The sequence below is a fragment of the Scylla paramamosain genome, chromosome 2 (assembly GCF_035594125.1).
Source record: "Scylla paramamosain isolate STU-SP2022 chromosome 2, ASM3559412v1, whole genome shotgun sequence".
Taxonomy (NCBI): Eukaryota; Metazoa; Arthropoda; class Malacostraca; order Decapoda; family Portunidae; genus Scylla; species Scylla paramamosain.
The window spans coordinates 31,270,400-31,289,964 of NC_087152.1; the positions used below are offsets into that span (position 1 = coordinate 31,270,400).

General features: G+C 37.7%; 1 protein-coding gene across 2 annotated transcripts in view; it reads left to right on the top strand.

Moving 5' to 3' along the window:
• Nucleotides 1-19,565, top strand: part of LOC135113124 (zinc carboxypeptidase-like) — a 34,068-nt gene that overhangs the window by 7,223 nt on the left and 7,280 nt on the right. The window contains exons 1-4 of one of the 2 annotated variants that reach the window (XM_064028198.1): nt 2,315-2,650; nt 4,034-4,158; nt 12,585-12,785; nt 13,805-13,915. In XM_064028198.1, coding sequence (XP_063884268.1) covers nt 2,626-2,650; nt 4,034-4,158; nt 12,585-12,785; nt 13,805-13,915 — 462 coding nt within the window. In that variant the 5' untranslated portion in view covers nt 2,315-2,625. Of the gene's footprint in view, nt 1-2,314; nt 2,651-4,033; nt 4,159-12,584; nt 12,786-13,804; nt 13,916-19,565 lie in introns of those variants that run through there. The other variant, XM_064028189.1, reaches the window with a different exon arrangement.

Below are 19,565 nucleotides of genomic sequence, written 5' to 3' on the forward strand. Positions count from 1 at the left end.
TTAACTTTTAAAAGTTACACTAAGACTAAGTTAACCAAACAAAGGTGGCCTCCCGTCGATCCCGAGCCCACCACCTCAAGAATTGTCAGCCCCTTAAGGATTTCTCGATGACCTGAGTGACTGAACTGTTGGACATATATAGAATAAAACTGCAAAAGTGTTGTTTGTGACATATTTGGCGGGAGATACCTTGGAGAGCCCCATAGGAATGAATGATGCACTGATGCTAGTAATTAAAGTAATAATTACAGCATTATTTAGCCAATGGGTAATGCAGTTCTGCAGCAGTGATGACCTTGGACCTTCATGTGTCCTGTTGCTAGAGTGTCTCATTTAGCTTCTTAGCAATAGAGCCCCATGCAGCTTTTTTTGTGCCGCTGAATGAGTGAAACCTTTCAGGCCACTTCTTTCCTCATATACTGACTGGACCAAGAAGGAAAATCTCGCCATTGGTTAAGCTGGGCTTCCTCTATTGGCCTTTTCGGCCTTAGGGGTCATCATCTCCTCTAAAGAAAAAAGGAAGGAAAGGAAGCGCTGCTGAGTGGGAGTGGCGGGACAACACTGGCTCAAGGATGTAAGTACAGACAAAATACGCGCCTTGCGTGGGATCTAATTTGCTTATTAATAAACACAAATTTATGCACTCATATCCTTACAAAATGGATGATAAATTAAAATTTTTTCGTTATTCAATCCAAAAATGTGAAAATATTGCACTATTAACTCGAAATTGAGAAATAAAATTTTATTGTTTTGCTCTTTCACCATCTCATACTGAGAATTAAAGGTTCGTCTCAGCACAATTTTAAGACTGCTTAAGAGATAAGCACAAGTCTAAGCAGAAAGCTGAGACGAACTCAGAAGTTTTAACATGGCCCCTGGTATTCAGTAACCGCGCTCTATTGATTCCCCACGGAACCGGTTTAAGAACCGGTTCCGACAGTTCCGCCCACCCAAGGAACCGATTTCTTGATTACTTGAGTTGTCGGTTCTTGCCCGCCACTAGTAATCAGGCTTGCCAGCCCGACCAACGCAGCAACACTCAGCAAACGTGACCATACCTTCCTATCTAAACTGCCACAACTGCTCCCGACTCCAAAAAGGTCCAAAATCGGGCTTCTACCTGTTATCTGCACACGTGCTTTCTTAACTGAGGATGGCACAACAAAGTGGAGCTTCAAACCTCATTCCTCCTCTCTGGTGGCTATACAAAATATTGTTACTGTCTTATAATGCTGCCCAACTCTTTATGTCATGTATTTTTTATTTTTTTATTTATTTATTTATTTATTTATTTATTTTTTGGTGGGGTTGATTTGTATTTACAGTTCTTTTTATATTAAAGTCCAGTTTTTATTGTTATTAAGTTGGATGGTAATTTTGTTAATGTTTTGTGTATTTTGTTTGTTTTTTGACTAGTTTGTTTGGTTGATAAAATTAAAGGTAGCTGCTCCCACCCATTTGTTTATGCCTAATACACTTATCTCTGTGTGGTATGGTAGTATTGTTCTTATTAATTATCCAGGGTTCTATAAGGCACCGGAAAATCCCATGACAAAAGATAAGTTTTTATCTGATGTAAGTATTTATACAAAAAGGCTTCATATCAATCTTTCTCTGAATATACAATGGTTTATCTAAATGATTATTCTGTTACCTTGGAATTGTGGGACCCCTATACTAGAAAAGTGACAATGACCCTAATTAGTTCATGAAATTAAATAAATGAATAATATACAAAACTTGAATTGAGTGTGACCAGAAGTTTATCCTAAGTTCAATGTGGGTGTTACATCAAAATGTTGTGTATCACAGGTGTAATGACTAATACATAAAAGAAAATTTTACTATCTATCCTGAGTTTTAAGTTTACATTCTGAAGTTATTTCCCTAAAACTAAATAGGTAACTGGCCTGGGAATTCGGCGGCATGAGTGCGTGCTTTTATTAGCAGCCAGTTGGATATCGTAGAGTGTAGACATGGTGCTTTGTGAGTCGGGAGAAGCCTTGTCTAGGGAAGGCATATTACTGTATCTCTAAGGGTGGGATATATATATATATATATATATATATATATATATATATATATATATATATATATATATATATATATATATATATATATATATATATATATATATATATATATATATATATATATATATATATATATTGTTATGTACTACGTAAATTGTTAGATAGATGTGCAAAGCAAGGTGAGAGGGGGTGGGACGAAGCTAGAGTCCAGAGGGACGGAGGCCCCCCCCTTGCTGAGTAGGCTGCCCTAGTTGTCTTTATCTCCCCACCACTCTCCTTTTGAAAAGCACCAAGTTGGGAGTGTTATTGTTTGAAAGATTAGAAAGTAATGAACATCATGCCATAATTAAATTGCCACTAGCCCCTTCAGGGAAGTGTAACAAGCAAAATTAGTAAAGTGCCATTGCTGTTCGCAATGTGTGAGGGACAGGGCGAGGCATGGTGAGTCATCCTCCTGTCCCTCCCCTGTACATCCCCTTCCTGCAGCTGAGTGGGACCTCTTGTGTGTTTCTGTTCCCACGCTAGTCGGTGACCAGCGTACACAGGGATCAGAGGAGAGGCAAGGCAAGGCACGGAGACAGAGGGGGAAATGCAAATTAGAAAAATTAAGAAATGTAAGATTTTACAATTTTGCACTGTCAGCATTTCATTCTGCACATGCTGTGCTTACTTTTATGCTTGCCTCTTAGTTACGCATGATCGGAAGACCTTTAGCAGAACTCGAAGCATAATTCGAAGATTCTTTGTTAATACGGTCTCTGGGGTGTAATAGAGCATTCCACAAGACTCTGTTTACACCAGTAGTCAGGTAGGTGTAGAGTGTGAATGAGGTGCGCATGATGGTGTGATTCTGTCTCGGCCACTCTGTGAATTATGAATTGTTGACAAGAGATTCCCAAACTTGATCATACTAAGGATCCCCAAATATGACCAGTCTCAACCGAGGACCCCCAACTGAACAAAAGTTATCACTATCGTACCGGGATACCCAGTACTACCTAGTACAATGTAGTACATCTAATATTTACTTATTCTTGCACAAAGTATAAGTAAATAAAAAGTATTTTCAATATTTTTAATTGTTTTAAATTTAATACAAAGTTAATCTGCTACAAACCGACTTAATAGATAGTACATATAGATAATTACAGTATTTACTGTCACCATCGGAAACCAAAATAAACAAAATACTTTCATACAAAAAAGCATGTAATTAAACACAAATCAGTCAGTTAGTCATATCATGTCTAGTGCCACTTTTTCTCCTTTTACAGCAACATAGCCAATGACATTTACGTACAATGCATAGCAACAGATGGACCAGTGAGATTCTACTGGACCGGGGACAAGACAAGTCACGAAACTCACGAGAGTGACGGATGGGAATTGCTCCGTTGTAACTAATTTGAAAATAAGCTTATGATATATCATATCATAAATAATGATATTAATGAAGATAGCCAAGTTCGCTGTTAGCACAACGAAATATCGACGATGATAGAGAATTTGTGATATATTTTTTTATTGTGTTTGTATAATATATATATATATATATATATATATATATATATATATATATATATATATATATATATATATATATATATATATATATATATATATATATATATATATATATTTTTTTTTTTTTTTTTATTTTTTATTTTTTTTTTTTTTTATTCTTCTGGAGAGTTGAAAATATTAATTTCTTTCATTGTGTCACAGAGCCCCTAGGGTCTTCTCCCCAACCCCAGTTTTGGGAACCTCTGGATCATGTACTACGTAAATAGATAAATTGTTGTTGTTGCTGTTTTTATTGTTGTTGTTGTTATTGTTATTATTATTATTATCATTATTATTATTATTATTATTATTTATTATTTTTATTATTATTATTATCATTGTTATTATTATTTTTTTTTATTAATTATTATCATCATCATCATCATCATCATCATAGCAGGAGCAACATACAGTTGGTATTACATGTGCTACAGGGATGGAGGCCATGGCATGGACATGGCACCAATGGCTAGTGCTGGTGGCGGTGATGGTGGCCAGGGTGGCAGGAAACCCCTCAACCCAAACTGACAATAACTACCAGGTGCTTGCAGGCCAACAGGTGAGTTTTCCATGGCGTGCATTAGTAAGCTATAGATTAAGGTAAAAAAAAAAAAAAAAGTTTTACAGGAGGCTGGCTTTAGAAAATGTTCTCAAAACGTGCACTTCTTAAGTAGAGTATTTATCGGGAAGCATGCTATAGTTATACACTCTGCATGGCTTTCATTATGAACTTAAGACCCTTAAGACTGCACCATCCAGATTGATAATTTATCGTTGTCTTCTTTCTTTTTTTTCTTTCTTTATACTTATTATTATTATTATTATTATTATTATTATTATTATTATTATTATTATTATTATTATAATTATTATTGTCATTGTTATTATTATAATTTGTCATGTTATTTGCCGAGTTTACCCTGAAAAGGAATACGTTTTCTTAGTGTCCCCCATGGTACGTTTTTCTTCTGTGCATATCTTTCTTTATTCTAAGTTATAAGTAAGTATAACGCTTATTTTATATCAAGTAGTATTATTTTCTTCATAATTTAAGCTCTTTATATGTATGTATATGTAAGGGAAAAAGTGTATTTGAGGTGAAATGTGCTGAATTGAGAGGTGATATGTGTCTGCCTTTCATATCTGAGTCAACAGAATTTCAAGACGCATAGGAGCCCAGAGGGAGAAAAAGGGGCAGCGTTCTCACGGGGTAAATTTGGGTGGTGTCGTGGTGATTAAGTGGGGTAGTGGAGGTACTGGCGATGTGATGGTATAACCCTTATATCCAGGATCAAGTTGGCGAGTCTTGTGGTACCAAGAGCTCTAGTTCGCTGAAATTTGGTTGGTGGGTTGTGTTGGTGATGTAACGCTGAGGGGATAGCATCGGGGTAGGAGGCAGCCATTTTATGGTTGGGGTTATGGTGTTGTTGTAGCGTTATTGGTGCCTTTGGGGATGGTGTTGTGGTGTTATAGGTAAACTGTGGCGGTGGTGGTGATGTCTTATGAGGTTTAAGGAACATACAATTATTTTGAAGCTCATGGACTGAGTAGAGGTGAATACCATGGAGGGAGAATGTCCTTCTTCAGCAAAAGTGATGGTCATCAGAGATGTAGGAATGACCACTAGATGAGGTTAAGATCATACTACAGACCAAACCCGCCCCTACCCTAACAACTATAATTTTTCCCACAATTACAACATGCCTCTGCCACACAACTACAACCTGAGGTGTATGCCACACAGGATTGGATAGGGAAGCACTACCTACTACTAGAAGAATGAAGGTGCAGTTAAGTGCCTCGGATGTGGGGGAAGTGGGCATAGGAAGTACCAGTGTCTGAAGGGAAGGCCAAAGCCAGTGGGAGCAGTGGCCGTCCAAAAAAGGACCTGGTGAAGTATGTGGAGAATATGAATGCACAGATACTAGGGGAGTCACAGAAGGATGAGGATTTTAAGTATTTTCCCAGTGAAGGCACAGTGAAAGTGGAAGGAAGCTCTGAAAAGGTGATTAGAATCCTTCGAGATACAGGAGCTAATCAGAGCCTAATCTTAAATAGTGTACTCCCATGGACTGAGGAGACCAGCACTGGCAGAGAGGTCTCATGCAAGAGCACAGGAGGCAAGTTCAGTATTCCCTGCACAAAGTTTGACTGGACTGTGGATACATCACTGGAGAGGTGACGGTTGGAGTGAAGGAGACACTGCCTGTAGATGGAGTGGATATGTTGGTCGGGAATGACCTGGCCAGAGGTAGAGTCATCCCTAAACTTCAGATATCTGGTAGATAGTCCTCTGGTAGGGATGACAGAGGCCACCACTCTGGCAGCAGTCCCTCATTCAACAAATGGGGAAGTGGAGGTGCCTGAACATATTATAACTGAGTATGGGTGTAACTGAGTGTGGGTGTGTAACTGAGTGTGTTGGTCTAGGGCAGAAATTTATTCCTTAATTTTTTAATGTGTATTACCTCAATTTATTTGTAAGTTAAGATTATTATATATATATATATATATATATATATATATATATATATATATATATATATATATATATATATATATATATATATATATATATATATATATATATATATATATATATATATATATATATATATATATATATATTTAATTATGTTAACTTACAAATAAATTGAGGTAATACACATTAAAGGAAATTAGGGAATAAATTTTTAAAAGGTCTGGATTTTTAAAGGTCTCGGATACCTACCCGACCTATCCAAAATCGTCAGCTATTAAATCCTCTCACAAAACCCTTACCTTATAGAATAATTGTGTTTTCTACCCTAACACTGATCTGGCATTGAGATGATTCCTGGCGTGCTGTGCCGAGGTAAGGATTTTGTGAGAGGATTTAATAACTGACGATTTTGGATAAGTCGGGTAGGTATTCGAGACATTTAAAAATCCAGACATTTAAAACTTTCTGGGATCATTGTAACGTCCACTTTCTTGGAAAGATAACCGGGATTGTGACATTATTATTATTATTATTATTATTATTATTATTATTATTATTATTATTATTATTATTATTATTACTAGTACTATTATTATTATTTTAATGTTTTGGACAGCACATTTTATATGCGTTAGAAAAGTGGTAACAAAATTAAAGTACCACTCCAAAAAGAGCTCAAATGTTTAGTGTTCTTATGACCCAAATCAATAAATAAGCAAAATAGATTATATATATATATATATATATATATATATATATATATATATATATATATATATATATATATATATATATATATATATATATATATATATATATATATATATATATATATATATATATATATATATATATATATATATATATATATATATATATATATATATATATATATATATATATATATTGATGTTTAGGTAAATTTGCCACATCTGTTGAACACCTGCGACAAGAGACTGGTTCCCACACCTGTGTCCACCTTTGTCTTAATTAATAACTCTCTTGGACCTTATGAGAACTGGCTCACAGAAATATTTCAGCAGTCATCACTGAAGTTTCCAATCTCTCTCATAATTTAAAGAACAGACATTCAGGTTCACAGTTATTACGTTTAAAATTTTTTGTAACATCGTGTTGCCTGTACTTGTCAGTTGTTTAACCATAGCGTTTTGTGCTTATTATATATATTTTTTTTTCTTTTATCCTTTTTTAAGGTGCAGTCTGTGGATGAGTTTAATTCTGATTACAGAAATCTTGAAATCTGAGGATAGTTTTTTTATTGACTGACTGACTGAATAATTGATAATTCATTGGTGGGTATGTAATGGTAAAATATCAATTAATCAGTCAGTCAATTTATTATGTATTCTTAAAACATTAACTGAATATTGTCACAACGTGATACTGATTGAATTTCGCTGCGTTTATATCAGTTATATATATATATATATATATATATATATATATATATATATATATATATATATATATATATATATATATATATATATATATATATATATATATATATATATATAGGTTCTCCCATAAGTTTCCATATATAGGACAAATTATAAGAAATTATGGAATTATAGAAAAAAAAAAATTTATTTATATAATATGCTCTACATGACTGCCTTTGTGTTGAAAACACATTTCAATGCGTGTCTTCCACTGCTGAAGAACACGTTCAAACACATCTGCATTTATGCTTGTAATGGCGCTTATGATACCATATGTATGGAAACTTATGGGACACCCTGTATATATATATATATATATATATATATATATATATATATATATATATATATATATATATATATATATATATATATATATATATATATATATATATATATATATATATATATATATATATATATATATATATATATATATATATATATATATATATATATATATATATATATATATATATATATATATATATATATATATATATATATATATATATATGCACACACACACACACACACACACACACACACACACACACACACATTGTTATGACCACAGATTCCACCTCTCTCACAGCTGCCTTTAACTCGGCAAGCTCCCCTAGATTACCACCAATGTAAACTAGTGTGGGGCCCAACCTTGACTTTATAGGGTCCTTGTCTCCTGCAACCCTTAAACAGACGGTCGCAACACCAAGTTCTGTCCCCCTTTATGGCTGCCACTACCTGGGGTCAGCCTCCCTACAGTGGCTCCTGTATAGTCAGGGCCAAAGTCACTTTCATAGGGTACCTCTGGTCTTCTGTGGTGAATTGAGTAATGAGGTCACCATTCCTGCCTTACCAGAGCACTGAGAAAGGATTAGTAATCGCCTTAACAGACACTGAGCACATGCCAAGTGCTGGGAAAGAATTGCTAACCATGATCTGGGAAACAGCTATGACAAAGGACAAATGGTTGTGAGGATTGTAATATTCTATGAGCCTCTGCCCTCAAGAAACAACAAACAAACCCGCTCACACTCATAGAATATTATATCCCCTTGCAGGACAGTAACACTTACAGTTTCCCAGAAGATGGACGAAACCACCCAGACACGGAATGTCCAAGGAAGAAGTAGGCTGTTACTGTATGGCAGTGGAAATATGATCCTCTAATTCCAAAGCTCTTATGAAGGCCAGTGTCATTTGACAGTACAATAAGATGCTATACTAAACACAGGACACTGAGCAGGGTCAGGTATTGGGATGACTCATAGTGTCATTACAGGAGTCTAACTTGACACACCACACTCAGCCAAAACCTCGTGGATGGTGTATTACCTACTTAAATTGACACGGGCGGTACTGCCGCTAACTCATACACAGTACTATCTAATCCACGCCCTCTAAACTGTACCAATACGAGTATAGCCCCATTCCTTGCCAGTTCTCTCCTCGCTCACTATATCCTAATTCTACAACTGTCTCAGCCCAACTGAACCGTGGGAATGGAAGCACACAGACAGTCTCACTTGGCTGCGAGATGGGGGAGTACAGGGGAGGGACAGGGGAATGATCTACCATGCCTCGCCTCATCCCCCACATGGTATCAGCGGTAATAGCATTTTATTAATCTTGCTTGCTGCACTTTCCTGAAGGTGATAGTGACAATCTAACTGGATCATGATGTACACAAACTTCCATTCTTCTAAACGGTAGTATTTTTAATATGGTGCTCGAAAGAGAAGTGGGGGAAATAAAAATATCGTATCCTATTCTGTCTCGGTGACAGACTAATCGCAGCACCCACTACCTACTGCTCTCTCTCTCTCTCTCTCTCTCTCTCTCTCTCTCTCTCTCTCTCTCTCTCTCTCTCTCTCTCTCTTCATTTTTCTTCTCTCATCTCTACATTTTTTCTTTTGATAATTTATGCAGCACATGACAATATATATATATATATATATATATATATATATATATATATATATATATATATATATATATATATATATATATATATACACAGTAAAATCCCTCTCATCCGGCATTCGAGTATCCAGCAGCTTCAAGTATCCGGCACATTTTTCCCCGAGCCTTAAAATCAATAAAAATCAATGTGTACTCATAAAATCGATTAAAATTCCCGCGCGAGGCATACTTTGTCCCCTCGCCACCAGAGCGCACTGCTTCACGCCACCCATGGCCCACTGCACTGTGTTTACTCAGTGACTCAGTCCCGCATGTGCACTGTTTATCGCCTGACGCCCTCATCATGCCTAAAGTTGTAGAAAAGAGGAAGCGTGTTGTGCTTACACTTAAGCAGCTGATCAGATCAGCTGCTGATTAAGATCAGCTGATCTTTGTTATGGTAAGATGCGTGATTGTAGGGTGGTGATTGTGGACATAATTTCACTTCTATTCAAGTATCCAGCAAAATTCAAGTATCCGGCATGTCGGCGGTCCCGTTGATGCCGGATAAGAGGGATTTTACTGTATATATATATATATATATATATATATATATATATATATATATATATATATATATATATATATATATATATATATGCTATGCAGAGCAGCCCAATGTCAATCAAATATAAGAATAGAGAGAGAGAGAGAGAGATGTGTCAGCTAGCTTCCCATCTCCCCATTCCTTCCCTTTTCACTCTCCATTCTGTCATATGACCAGGCTGCCCCATGTCTCTCTGTCCAGCCGATGCCGCATTCCCACAAGTTGGTGGTGGACGTACACAGAAGTCAAACAGTGTGAGGCTGTATTTGGGGACAGAAGTAACGTAGTATTTGGATCACACTAGTTATACCTCTCACTAGGTTGACTATTAATCATTTAATCAAGATCATCTGTGTTGCTCTCGGTATTTAAGGCGCGTGTACTTGCCTTTGGGGACCCACTTGTGAACGTAGCTTATGTTGTCCTTACTCTTAGAGCAGGAACCCTCCTCTCACTTTGTCGGATTCTAGTGTTTTGTGGAACTTCTGGTTGTTTTCATTGTTTAATTGCGACTGTCCCTGTTGCGTTTTATTGTCTGTCTCTGTGTACCAACGTAGTGTGCTGTCTTTAGAGTCCTTTCGTATTGGTGTAGTGCATCAGCTTGAGACGGCTCCCTTCTCTTGGTGGATAGTTAAGAATAAGAGCAATAGAATCACATCTAGTTGCTTCTTTGTCTATTTGATGAGATAAATAATACAGTGTGCTCGTTGTAGAGTCTAGTCCTGAATTGCCCTCTCAGTGGAGGGGTCCGACCCTATTTGTTACAGATTAAGTCCACGTGGTGTTAATGTCTGCAGACATTAACACCACATTAACAGGCAAGTGACACAAGGAAGGCAAGATTAACATAGGGCGATATGATAATCCAGGGGAGGAAAGGGAAAGGAATGTATTTGTACAGGTGTTTCCTCAAGAAACAGAGACACTTGGCAAGGGGTGAGGTGAGGTCCATCACTTGATTCCTCTGGGATGTAGGTAGCAGTAGTAGTAGTAGTAGTAGTAGTAGTAGTAGTAGTAGTAGTAGAAATAGTAGAAGTATATATTATATCGATACATCTACGGCCAGAGGATATCTCATATACACTCTGGCTGTCTTTCGTTTCTGCAGCCTCATTACTATTAGGAGAGGACAGAGTCTCTTTTAAGAAATCGAAGATTAATTAAACTCGAAACAGGGTGCCCTAATATCTTATTGAGCAGTAGGTAAACGCTGTTGTGGGTGGTTTGCTCATAAGGTATTATGCCCTAGTCTAGTTGTGTCGTACTTGTGTATGTCTTTCCTGAGAATATGTACTCACAAATCCTGTTTCAGCAAGTTTGATAAGTTTGTGTTGTATGTTTTCCCTGTAGGTGAGACACAGTGGCGACCTAGAGTCATTTGCTGTATGCAGCCACGATGAGTTAACTGGATCAGTGACTTTCATTAGAGGAGGTTCTGCACTAGATTACAGAAAGTAGTCTAGAGGAAGCTGACTTGAGTGAGTGGCAGCTATAAGGGGGACTGGGTTTATGACCATAACAGCTTTGACAACATCATTCAGAATTATAATGAGGCCTTGGACAAGGCTATGCTGTTTTGGACTGATGAATTGCCTGGACTTGTGTAATTTTGACCCACATTAAGCTACAAGGATGGTAGCCTAGAAAAAGCTGATCCGAATTAGTGGCAGCTGTAAGAAGGGCTGGATCATATATATCACATACGAGTATATAATGTACTTCCATGTAGGTATTAGGCCCCTTGTACAAAATCCTATTAATAAAGCTTTAACAGTTTACAGTCTTAGGAATTCATCAGGAGAGAGAGAGAGAGAGAGAGAGAGAGAGAGAGAGAGAGAGAGAGAGAGAGAGAGAGAGAGAGAGAGAGAGAGAGAGAGAGAGAGAGAGAGAGAGAGAGAGAGAGAGAGAGAGAGAGAGAGCATGAATAGATGAAGTAATTTATAATGTTCCTTTGCATACGTATAATTTCGAAGGGCACCACTGGAACAAAAGGAGTGAGAGATTGAGTGTTTCAAAAGTTATAATGGTGTTATATTTTGTCCAGTGAAATTGTCCAGGACTGTTCAAATGGAGTAACAAATATTATGTTGCCAGTTGCAGTCAAGGGGTTAATACAAGAATAAGGGAAGTTGCAAGAAGAGAGAAAGCTTTCACAAGGCATTCCCTGTTTAAAACCTACTTAACTAATACTGTGTACCTATCTATCATCCTTAGATATCCATAAATATTTGTCTATTTTTTTTTATTCCTCATTGGCTTTGCACTAACAACTTGATAACAGTCTTTTCCAGACATCTATCACCCGGTTAAAGAATCAGTTTATTTGTATCTCCTTTTTATTTTATTTCAGCTTGTTACTTGTCCTATCCTGATGACTAACCCTCAGGATCTTGTCAGTGTTAAACCACGATTTTTTTTCTTTACCTAGAAATCGCTTGGGTATTATTTGAAGTTCCAAAAGGAATAAGAAGATAAAGAAAGGCCTAGGCAGGTAGGAAGAGGTGCTAAGTGACGTCTGGTTGCTGCAGGTGTGGGAGGTGGAGGACCACGATGCTATGAAGGTGGTAGCAGAACTGGAGAAGGAAGGCATGGTTGATATCTTGGGCCATTCTTCATCCACACCAAGGTTCCGCGTGCACACTGACAGCATTGCCCAGGTTGCCGCTGCACTGACTGAAGCAGGACTCACCCATAAACTTCTCATCAGTGACCTGGCAAGACATGTCGCGGTGAGGATGAAGGGATTGTATACATTGCAACAACACATTGATAACATTTTTTTTATCAGTAGTAACCATTAAGCCGTTTTTCTTATTTATTATTCAGTATAGGTTACGTTTTCATGTCAAATAAATTCATGTATATACAGTACAATCATGATAGAAAGTGATTTTTTTACAAAACATCATGATTAGATATTTTTCCCACTTTTATCGTTCATATATTGTTGATTTGCAGTAACAGTTCTCAATTACCATTTTCTATTTACTAAACGAAAGTCGAGGTAAGAGACAACATCACTTCCCGGCACGAGTGTGCACCAGGGTGAAAAGTGGTGGGGAACTGCTGCTGATAATGATGATTAAATGTTACTGATGTCTTTTTTTTTTTTTTTTCTGACATTGCTTTTTTTGAGGAGGGCAATTAAGTTTCTTTTTACTCGCTTTGCTTCTCTCTCTCTCTCTCTCTCTCTCTCTCTCTCTCTCTCTCTCTCTCTCTCTCTCTCTCTCTCTCTCTCTCTCTCTCTCTCTCTCTCTCTCTCTCTCTCTCTCTCTCTCTCTCTCGTTTCATCTTCTTCTTCTTCTTCTGCTTGACATACTGGTGCTACAAACTGTCGGCTCGTCCTGCGCGGGTCCTTTCGAATCCTTTCGAATAATTCAACAAACCACACCTCATTCAGGCCTCACTGACTTCGTGCAGTGCAGTGGTCACTTCACCTCTGTCACTGAGGGAGAGCATACTCGTATAAGTAGATTCACATGAATACATGCATGTGTCTCCTCCACTCACATTCCATTGAAGTGTCCCGTACAAGTTTTCTGATCAAGTGCTGCAATTTCCGATGCAAGTTTCTTTGGCAGTGGTTTGTTTGAAAAAAATAAATAAATGGGGTTAATTATGAATTAATTTATCCCCTTTCACTCGCAATCGGTGAGGTGAGGTGACATGTACAAGTTTCTGAATAAGTGTTACAATTTCCTGTTGGACATGGTATGTTCATGAATTGTAGGTATTATCCCTTTCGCAGGAAGAACAACGCAAGGAGAGTTTGGAGTTTCTGCGAGGAAGCAAAACAGAATCGTGCACAGAGGAGAGCTGCCCGAAGCCTCTCGCCAACACTTATATGTCATTTGAACAGGTGAGCAGCAAAAACTCTTCTGGAAATTATCAGTTATTATCGTGTTTTCACGATACAAAGTTAATTTCTGCGTCACTAATGGGAGAATACTAATATCCTTGAGGATCAGGCTGATCATCTCAAGAATTTGAAAATAGATCATAATATTAAGCGTTCTAAAACATGGCTCTTAGCAGTAGATGAAACTGACATTAGGAAACACTTTATTAACAAGATATAGAAAGTTAGACAAATCAAGAACTCAAGGAGAGTGAACGCCTGTTACTTGGGAGATTACTTTTATTTTTTTTTCTGATGTACATGATTTCAGGTGTGTATATGCTTTATTATGTAGAGCATCAAATTCCCAGATTTCCTTGAAATACATTCATTAGTTTTGGAGAAAAAAATGAAAAAAAAAGCACATCAATATCATTAATTTTGAAATTCTCTCTTGTTTTTCAGTCAACCGTTTTGAAAGTCACTCTCAATAATACACATACATATGTCTTCATTTCACCAAAGATGGATTTTCCATAAGACATTTCTTATAGAGGTAAGACAGATGATGACGATTTTTTTTCCTCCCCCCCCAAAAAAAAAAAACACGATATGTACATTTTTTTGGGGGAAATCTGTCCTTTGTGAATAAAATGCCTCTCTTTTCTCTTTCCAAAGATACCTTTATATCTGCATTATCTTGTTATTCAACAGATAAATTGCACTTGAAATGTGGAAAATGTCATTTTTGTGTTACGATCCGTTTTCTTCTGAGACGTGTATCATTACGTATCTTTTATTTATTTATTTTTTATTTATTTATTTATTTTTTTTTACAAATAATAGGAGAAAAATGACCAGCAAAAGTAAACTAATATTTGTTGTCATGTTCAGGTCTAATTGGCACCTGGTCCCCTCTTGTTTGGCAGGATATTACTCATTTGCAGGTGAGGGTATCAGAGGGCGTGATACAAGTGATGGTGATGATGTCAAAACTGTTGTTTTTTTCGTTTCAATTTTCTTTTCCCTGAAGCATCTGGTGCATATCTCAGATGCGAGGCTTTCAACTTAGGAGAGAGAGATGATGCATTTCTCCTCATCTTCGCTGGGGAGTGGAAACTTTTCTGGGATAGCTAATTTTTAAATCCAGCTTTGTTGCTTGGTAGGACTCAGCAAAGAGTTGTGGTGGTGGAGGTGGCTCCTGAGAGGTAGAGGGAAGAGGCTGAGAGGGTGGAGAGTTGAGGTGAGAGGTTGGGTAGGGTGGTGATAAGAGTACGTGGGCTGGTGACTGATCTTCCTTTCTTTTCTCTCATATTTCCTCCCTCTATTCATGCAAGCTTTGCCTTTGAATGATGATCCATTGCTTCCAAAGTTGTGAATGGGCAAAAAAAAAAAAAAAAAGTCGAGAAAAATGGCGTGAGGTACTATGACCATTTTGAATTGAGCGTTTAGGCTTTGTCTTTTCTGGGGATTTCCCAGCCTGCGGCGCTGCCACACTGTTACCAAGACACACCTCATATCAGATATTTCCTACCTCAAAATGATATGGTGTTGTAGTATATATACATTGTCATGTTCTAAAAGACGCAAGTTAGTGTAATATGTGTTTTTTATGATACTTTTTTTTTTTTTTTTTGCAAACACCACAATCCTAGGCAATGTTTCCTCCAGACGTTGTCACGTCTCCATGAGTGACTGAGTGAGGTCACACGGTCAGAGTGACCGTGTTAATCCATTGTCACTTCCTCTCGTCCCGCCAGCCGGGATTTTTTTTTTCTTTTTTTATGTAGGAAGGACACTGGCCAAGGGCAACAAAAATCCAATAAAAAAAATGCCCACTGAAATGCCAGTCCCATAAAAGGGTTAAAGCAGTAGTCAAAAATTGATGAATAAGTGTCTTGAAACCTCCCTCTTGAAGGAATTCAAGTCATAGAAAGGTGGAAATACAGAAGCAGGCAGGGAGTTCCAGAGTTTACCAGAGAAAGGGATGAATGATTGAGAATACTGGTTAACGCTTGCGTTAGACAGGTGGACAGAATAGGGGTGAGAGAAAGAAGAAAGTCTTGTGCAGCGAGGCCGCGGGAGGAGGGGAGGCATGCAGTTAGCAAGATCAGAAGAGCAGTTAGCATGAAAATAGCGGTAGAAGACAGCTAGAGTTGCAACATTGCGGCGGTGAGAGAGAGGCTGAAGACAGTCAGTTAGAGGAGAGGAGTTGATGAGACAAAAAGCTTTTGATTCCACCCTGTCTAGAAGAGCAGTATGAGTGGAACCCCCCTAGACATGTGAAGCATACTCCATACATGGACAGATAAGGCCCTTGTGCAGAGTTAGCAGCTGGGGGTGAGAAAAACTGGCGGAGACGTCTCAGAACGCCTAACTTCATAGAAGATGTTTTAGCTAGAGATGAGATGTGAAGTTTCCAGTTCAGATTATAAGTAAAGGACAGACCGAGAATGTTCAGTTTAGAAGAGGGGGACAGTTGAGTGTCATTGAAGAAGAGAAGATAGTTGTCTGGAAGGTTGTGTCGAGTTGATAGATGGAGGAATTGAGTTTTTGAGGCATTGAACAATACCAAGTTTGCTCTGCCCCAATCAGAAATTTTAGAAAGATCAGAAGTCAATCGTTCTGTGGCTCCTCTGCGTGAAGGGTTGGACGAAGGGTTGGTCGTCTATGAAAAGACGTGGAAAAGTGCAGGGTGGTATCATCAGCGTAGGAGTGGATAGCACAACAAGTTTGGTTTAGAAGATCATTGATGAATAATTAGAAGAGAGTGGGTGACAGGACAGAATCCTGAGGATGGAAGCTACCTCTCCCGCTCTCTCTCATCACCTCCACAGTCGAGAAAAGAGGTTACTTATTCAGTAAATAAGTATTTTTTTGGAAGAAAAGGCTGATAGGCAGTCATTACTTGACCCCTCAAGAACTGTTGCCCAAATAGCGAAAACCACCAACGTACCTTGACTTTTAGCTCGATGGTGATGTGGAAAAAAGTCGTAACTAAAAAATAAAAATATAACATCGTAGTTTAAGGGAAATATCATATCTTAAAGGAAACGTATCACATTTAAACGAAATTCACAAAGGAGAGAGAGAGAGAGAGAGGGGGGGGGGGGGGCAGTTTTGACTGACAGATTTTTCTTAAATTCTAATGATTCATAGGCAAGTATAGATCTCTGAAAGAAATAAATTTGCATGAAATGTAGATTGTATATGCAGAGAGAGAGAGAGAGAGAGAGAGAGAGAGAGAGAGAGAGAGAGAGAGAGAGAGAGAGAGAGAGGTGGTGTTTGGGGAGTGAGGATATTAGCGACACATAGGCTCTAATCTGATAATTGCCCAGTACAAGGTTTGGCAACGCCGCAGGCCGGAGAATCCCCAGAAAGGACGACGCCTAAACTCTCAATCCAAAATGGTCAGACCAGTCAGCCGAGCATGCATTCTGCAATGAATTGGTTGGAATCTTGTCACGGCGTGGTGGCGAGTTACCCTTCCTGTAGCTCTGTAGCTATGTAACCTTATGGATGTCCATAAATATAGTGAATACAAAAAAAAAAAAAAAAAAAAAAAGTAAAAAAAAAAAAAGCTTCAAAATTATGAATTTCTAAAATACACGTGGCCTAGCGTGCGGCGGGGCATTTAAATTCCTTTAAATAACTGTAAACAGAAGCTATTAAACATATAAGAGATCATGTTATCATTTTCCCTTTTTCACAGAAAATGCTGACACTTTATTAAGGGTGACTATGCTGTTAAAAACTCCATTACGAGGTCAGTTTTTTTTTTTTTTTTCTTTTTTTTTCGTTCATTCCCCTCAAGTTTTAGTCGGGTAACATTGGAAAATTTCCCTCTTTTACCAGCCTTTAGGCTTATGGAAATTATTAGTGTTATGATTCTAGTGATGCATTAACGAAGATTGTGCTTCTTCAATGACACACACACACACACACACACACACACACACACACACACACACACACACACACACACACACACACACACACACACACACACACACACACACACACACTGAGAACCCGACTAATTATCGTATGCAAACCTAAATGGTTCACAACACTGACTCAATCTGAACTAAGAATTGCTGCCAAAACTCCCTTCACACAAATGGCGCAGACCTTCATACTCGTAATGCTTAACCCGTACGATTCCGGCGGTCATACTGTTGTTGCGCAATTATTGGTATAAAAAAAGTTCTCAAAAGTAATTTTTACTGTTTAAAGTGAAAGATTGCATGGAAAAGTATAGTAAAACCAAATAATAGTTCGTTATTTACATTAGTTCGTTGAGGCGCAGTGGTGTAGTGAAGTTGCAGTTTGTCACTTGAGCATAGTGGGCAGTGAGCGGTGTTGGCGGCATCATTTGATCATTCTGGTTGTATATATTTGTGATGTAGATAAACATACATACAAATACTTTCTGACACACACAGACACACACGCACAGGAACACACACATGGAAGAGAGAGAGGAAGCATGGATCCTAAGTTGCCAAACGTCATTTCAAGACATCGTCAAGTTTAAAAATAGCCTTCACATCATGTGACATAAGTCGCAGTTACACCCTGTTCATCATATGATGTATGTCGCAGTTTACGGGTTAAGAAAGTTAGTTTCATTATTTTAGCTTTATCATTATTTGTAGTAGTAATAGTGGTAGTGGTAGTAGTAGTAGTAGTAGTAGTAGTAGTAGTAGCAGCAGTAGTAGCAGTTATTGTTGTGGAAATTTCTATTGGTATCACGCCTAATATCAGCATATAATTGGATTGGGTTGTGATTTGTATATAAATTGCAAAGTTATATTAATTAAAGGGGAATTAAGGTTAATATAGTACAAACTAAGTATTAGTTGCTATTATAAAAGAATTGGGAATCAGAGACGTGCAGATCGTGGTTAGCTATTGTTTTGACGTGGCAAGGAGTCCCCGAGGAGCGAATCTACCTGGCAGCAGTCGCCAGCCAGCCAGCCACCTTTCAAGTCATACCTCCGCCGCTTTATAGTTTTGCACTTGTAAATTCATGGAGTTGATAAGAACTTAGAAGCACGGAACCCTGGGCTGCAGCAAATAGCCGGTCTTAGCTACGTATCACAATCAGCCGCTGGTCTTGGAACACAATGACTTGGATTCACCACCCCGGGCCTAGCAGCTCCCTGCTAGCCACTTGTATCACAACTAAGGCATTTATTATTTATAATTATATCTAGCGATGCTTTCTGTGTTAGTGTGTTAGCTGGGAGACCATAGGTTGAATGAAGGTCAAAAAATAGTTCCCACAGTAGTATTAGTAGTAATACTAGTATTAGTAGTAGTAGTTTCAGCAGTAGCAACAGTAGTAGTAATGAGATTTAGTGATATTAATAATAGTAGTAGTACGTAACAGTACTAGTAGCAATAATGGTATTAGCAGTAATGGTACTAATAGTTGTTAGAGTCGTAGTAGTAGTAGTAGTAGTAGTAGTAGCAGTAATCATAGATGTTGTTCTTGTTGTAGCAGCAGCAATAACAACAACAGTAGAAACAGTAGGTAGTAGTACAAGCAGTAGTAGTAGTAGTAGTAGTAGTAGTAGTAGTAGTAGTAGTAGTAGTAGTAGTAGTAGTAATCTTTTCATTAAACGTCCAACCCTTCAGGAAGAAAACAATTCACGCAGGGAAGCCA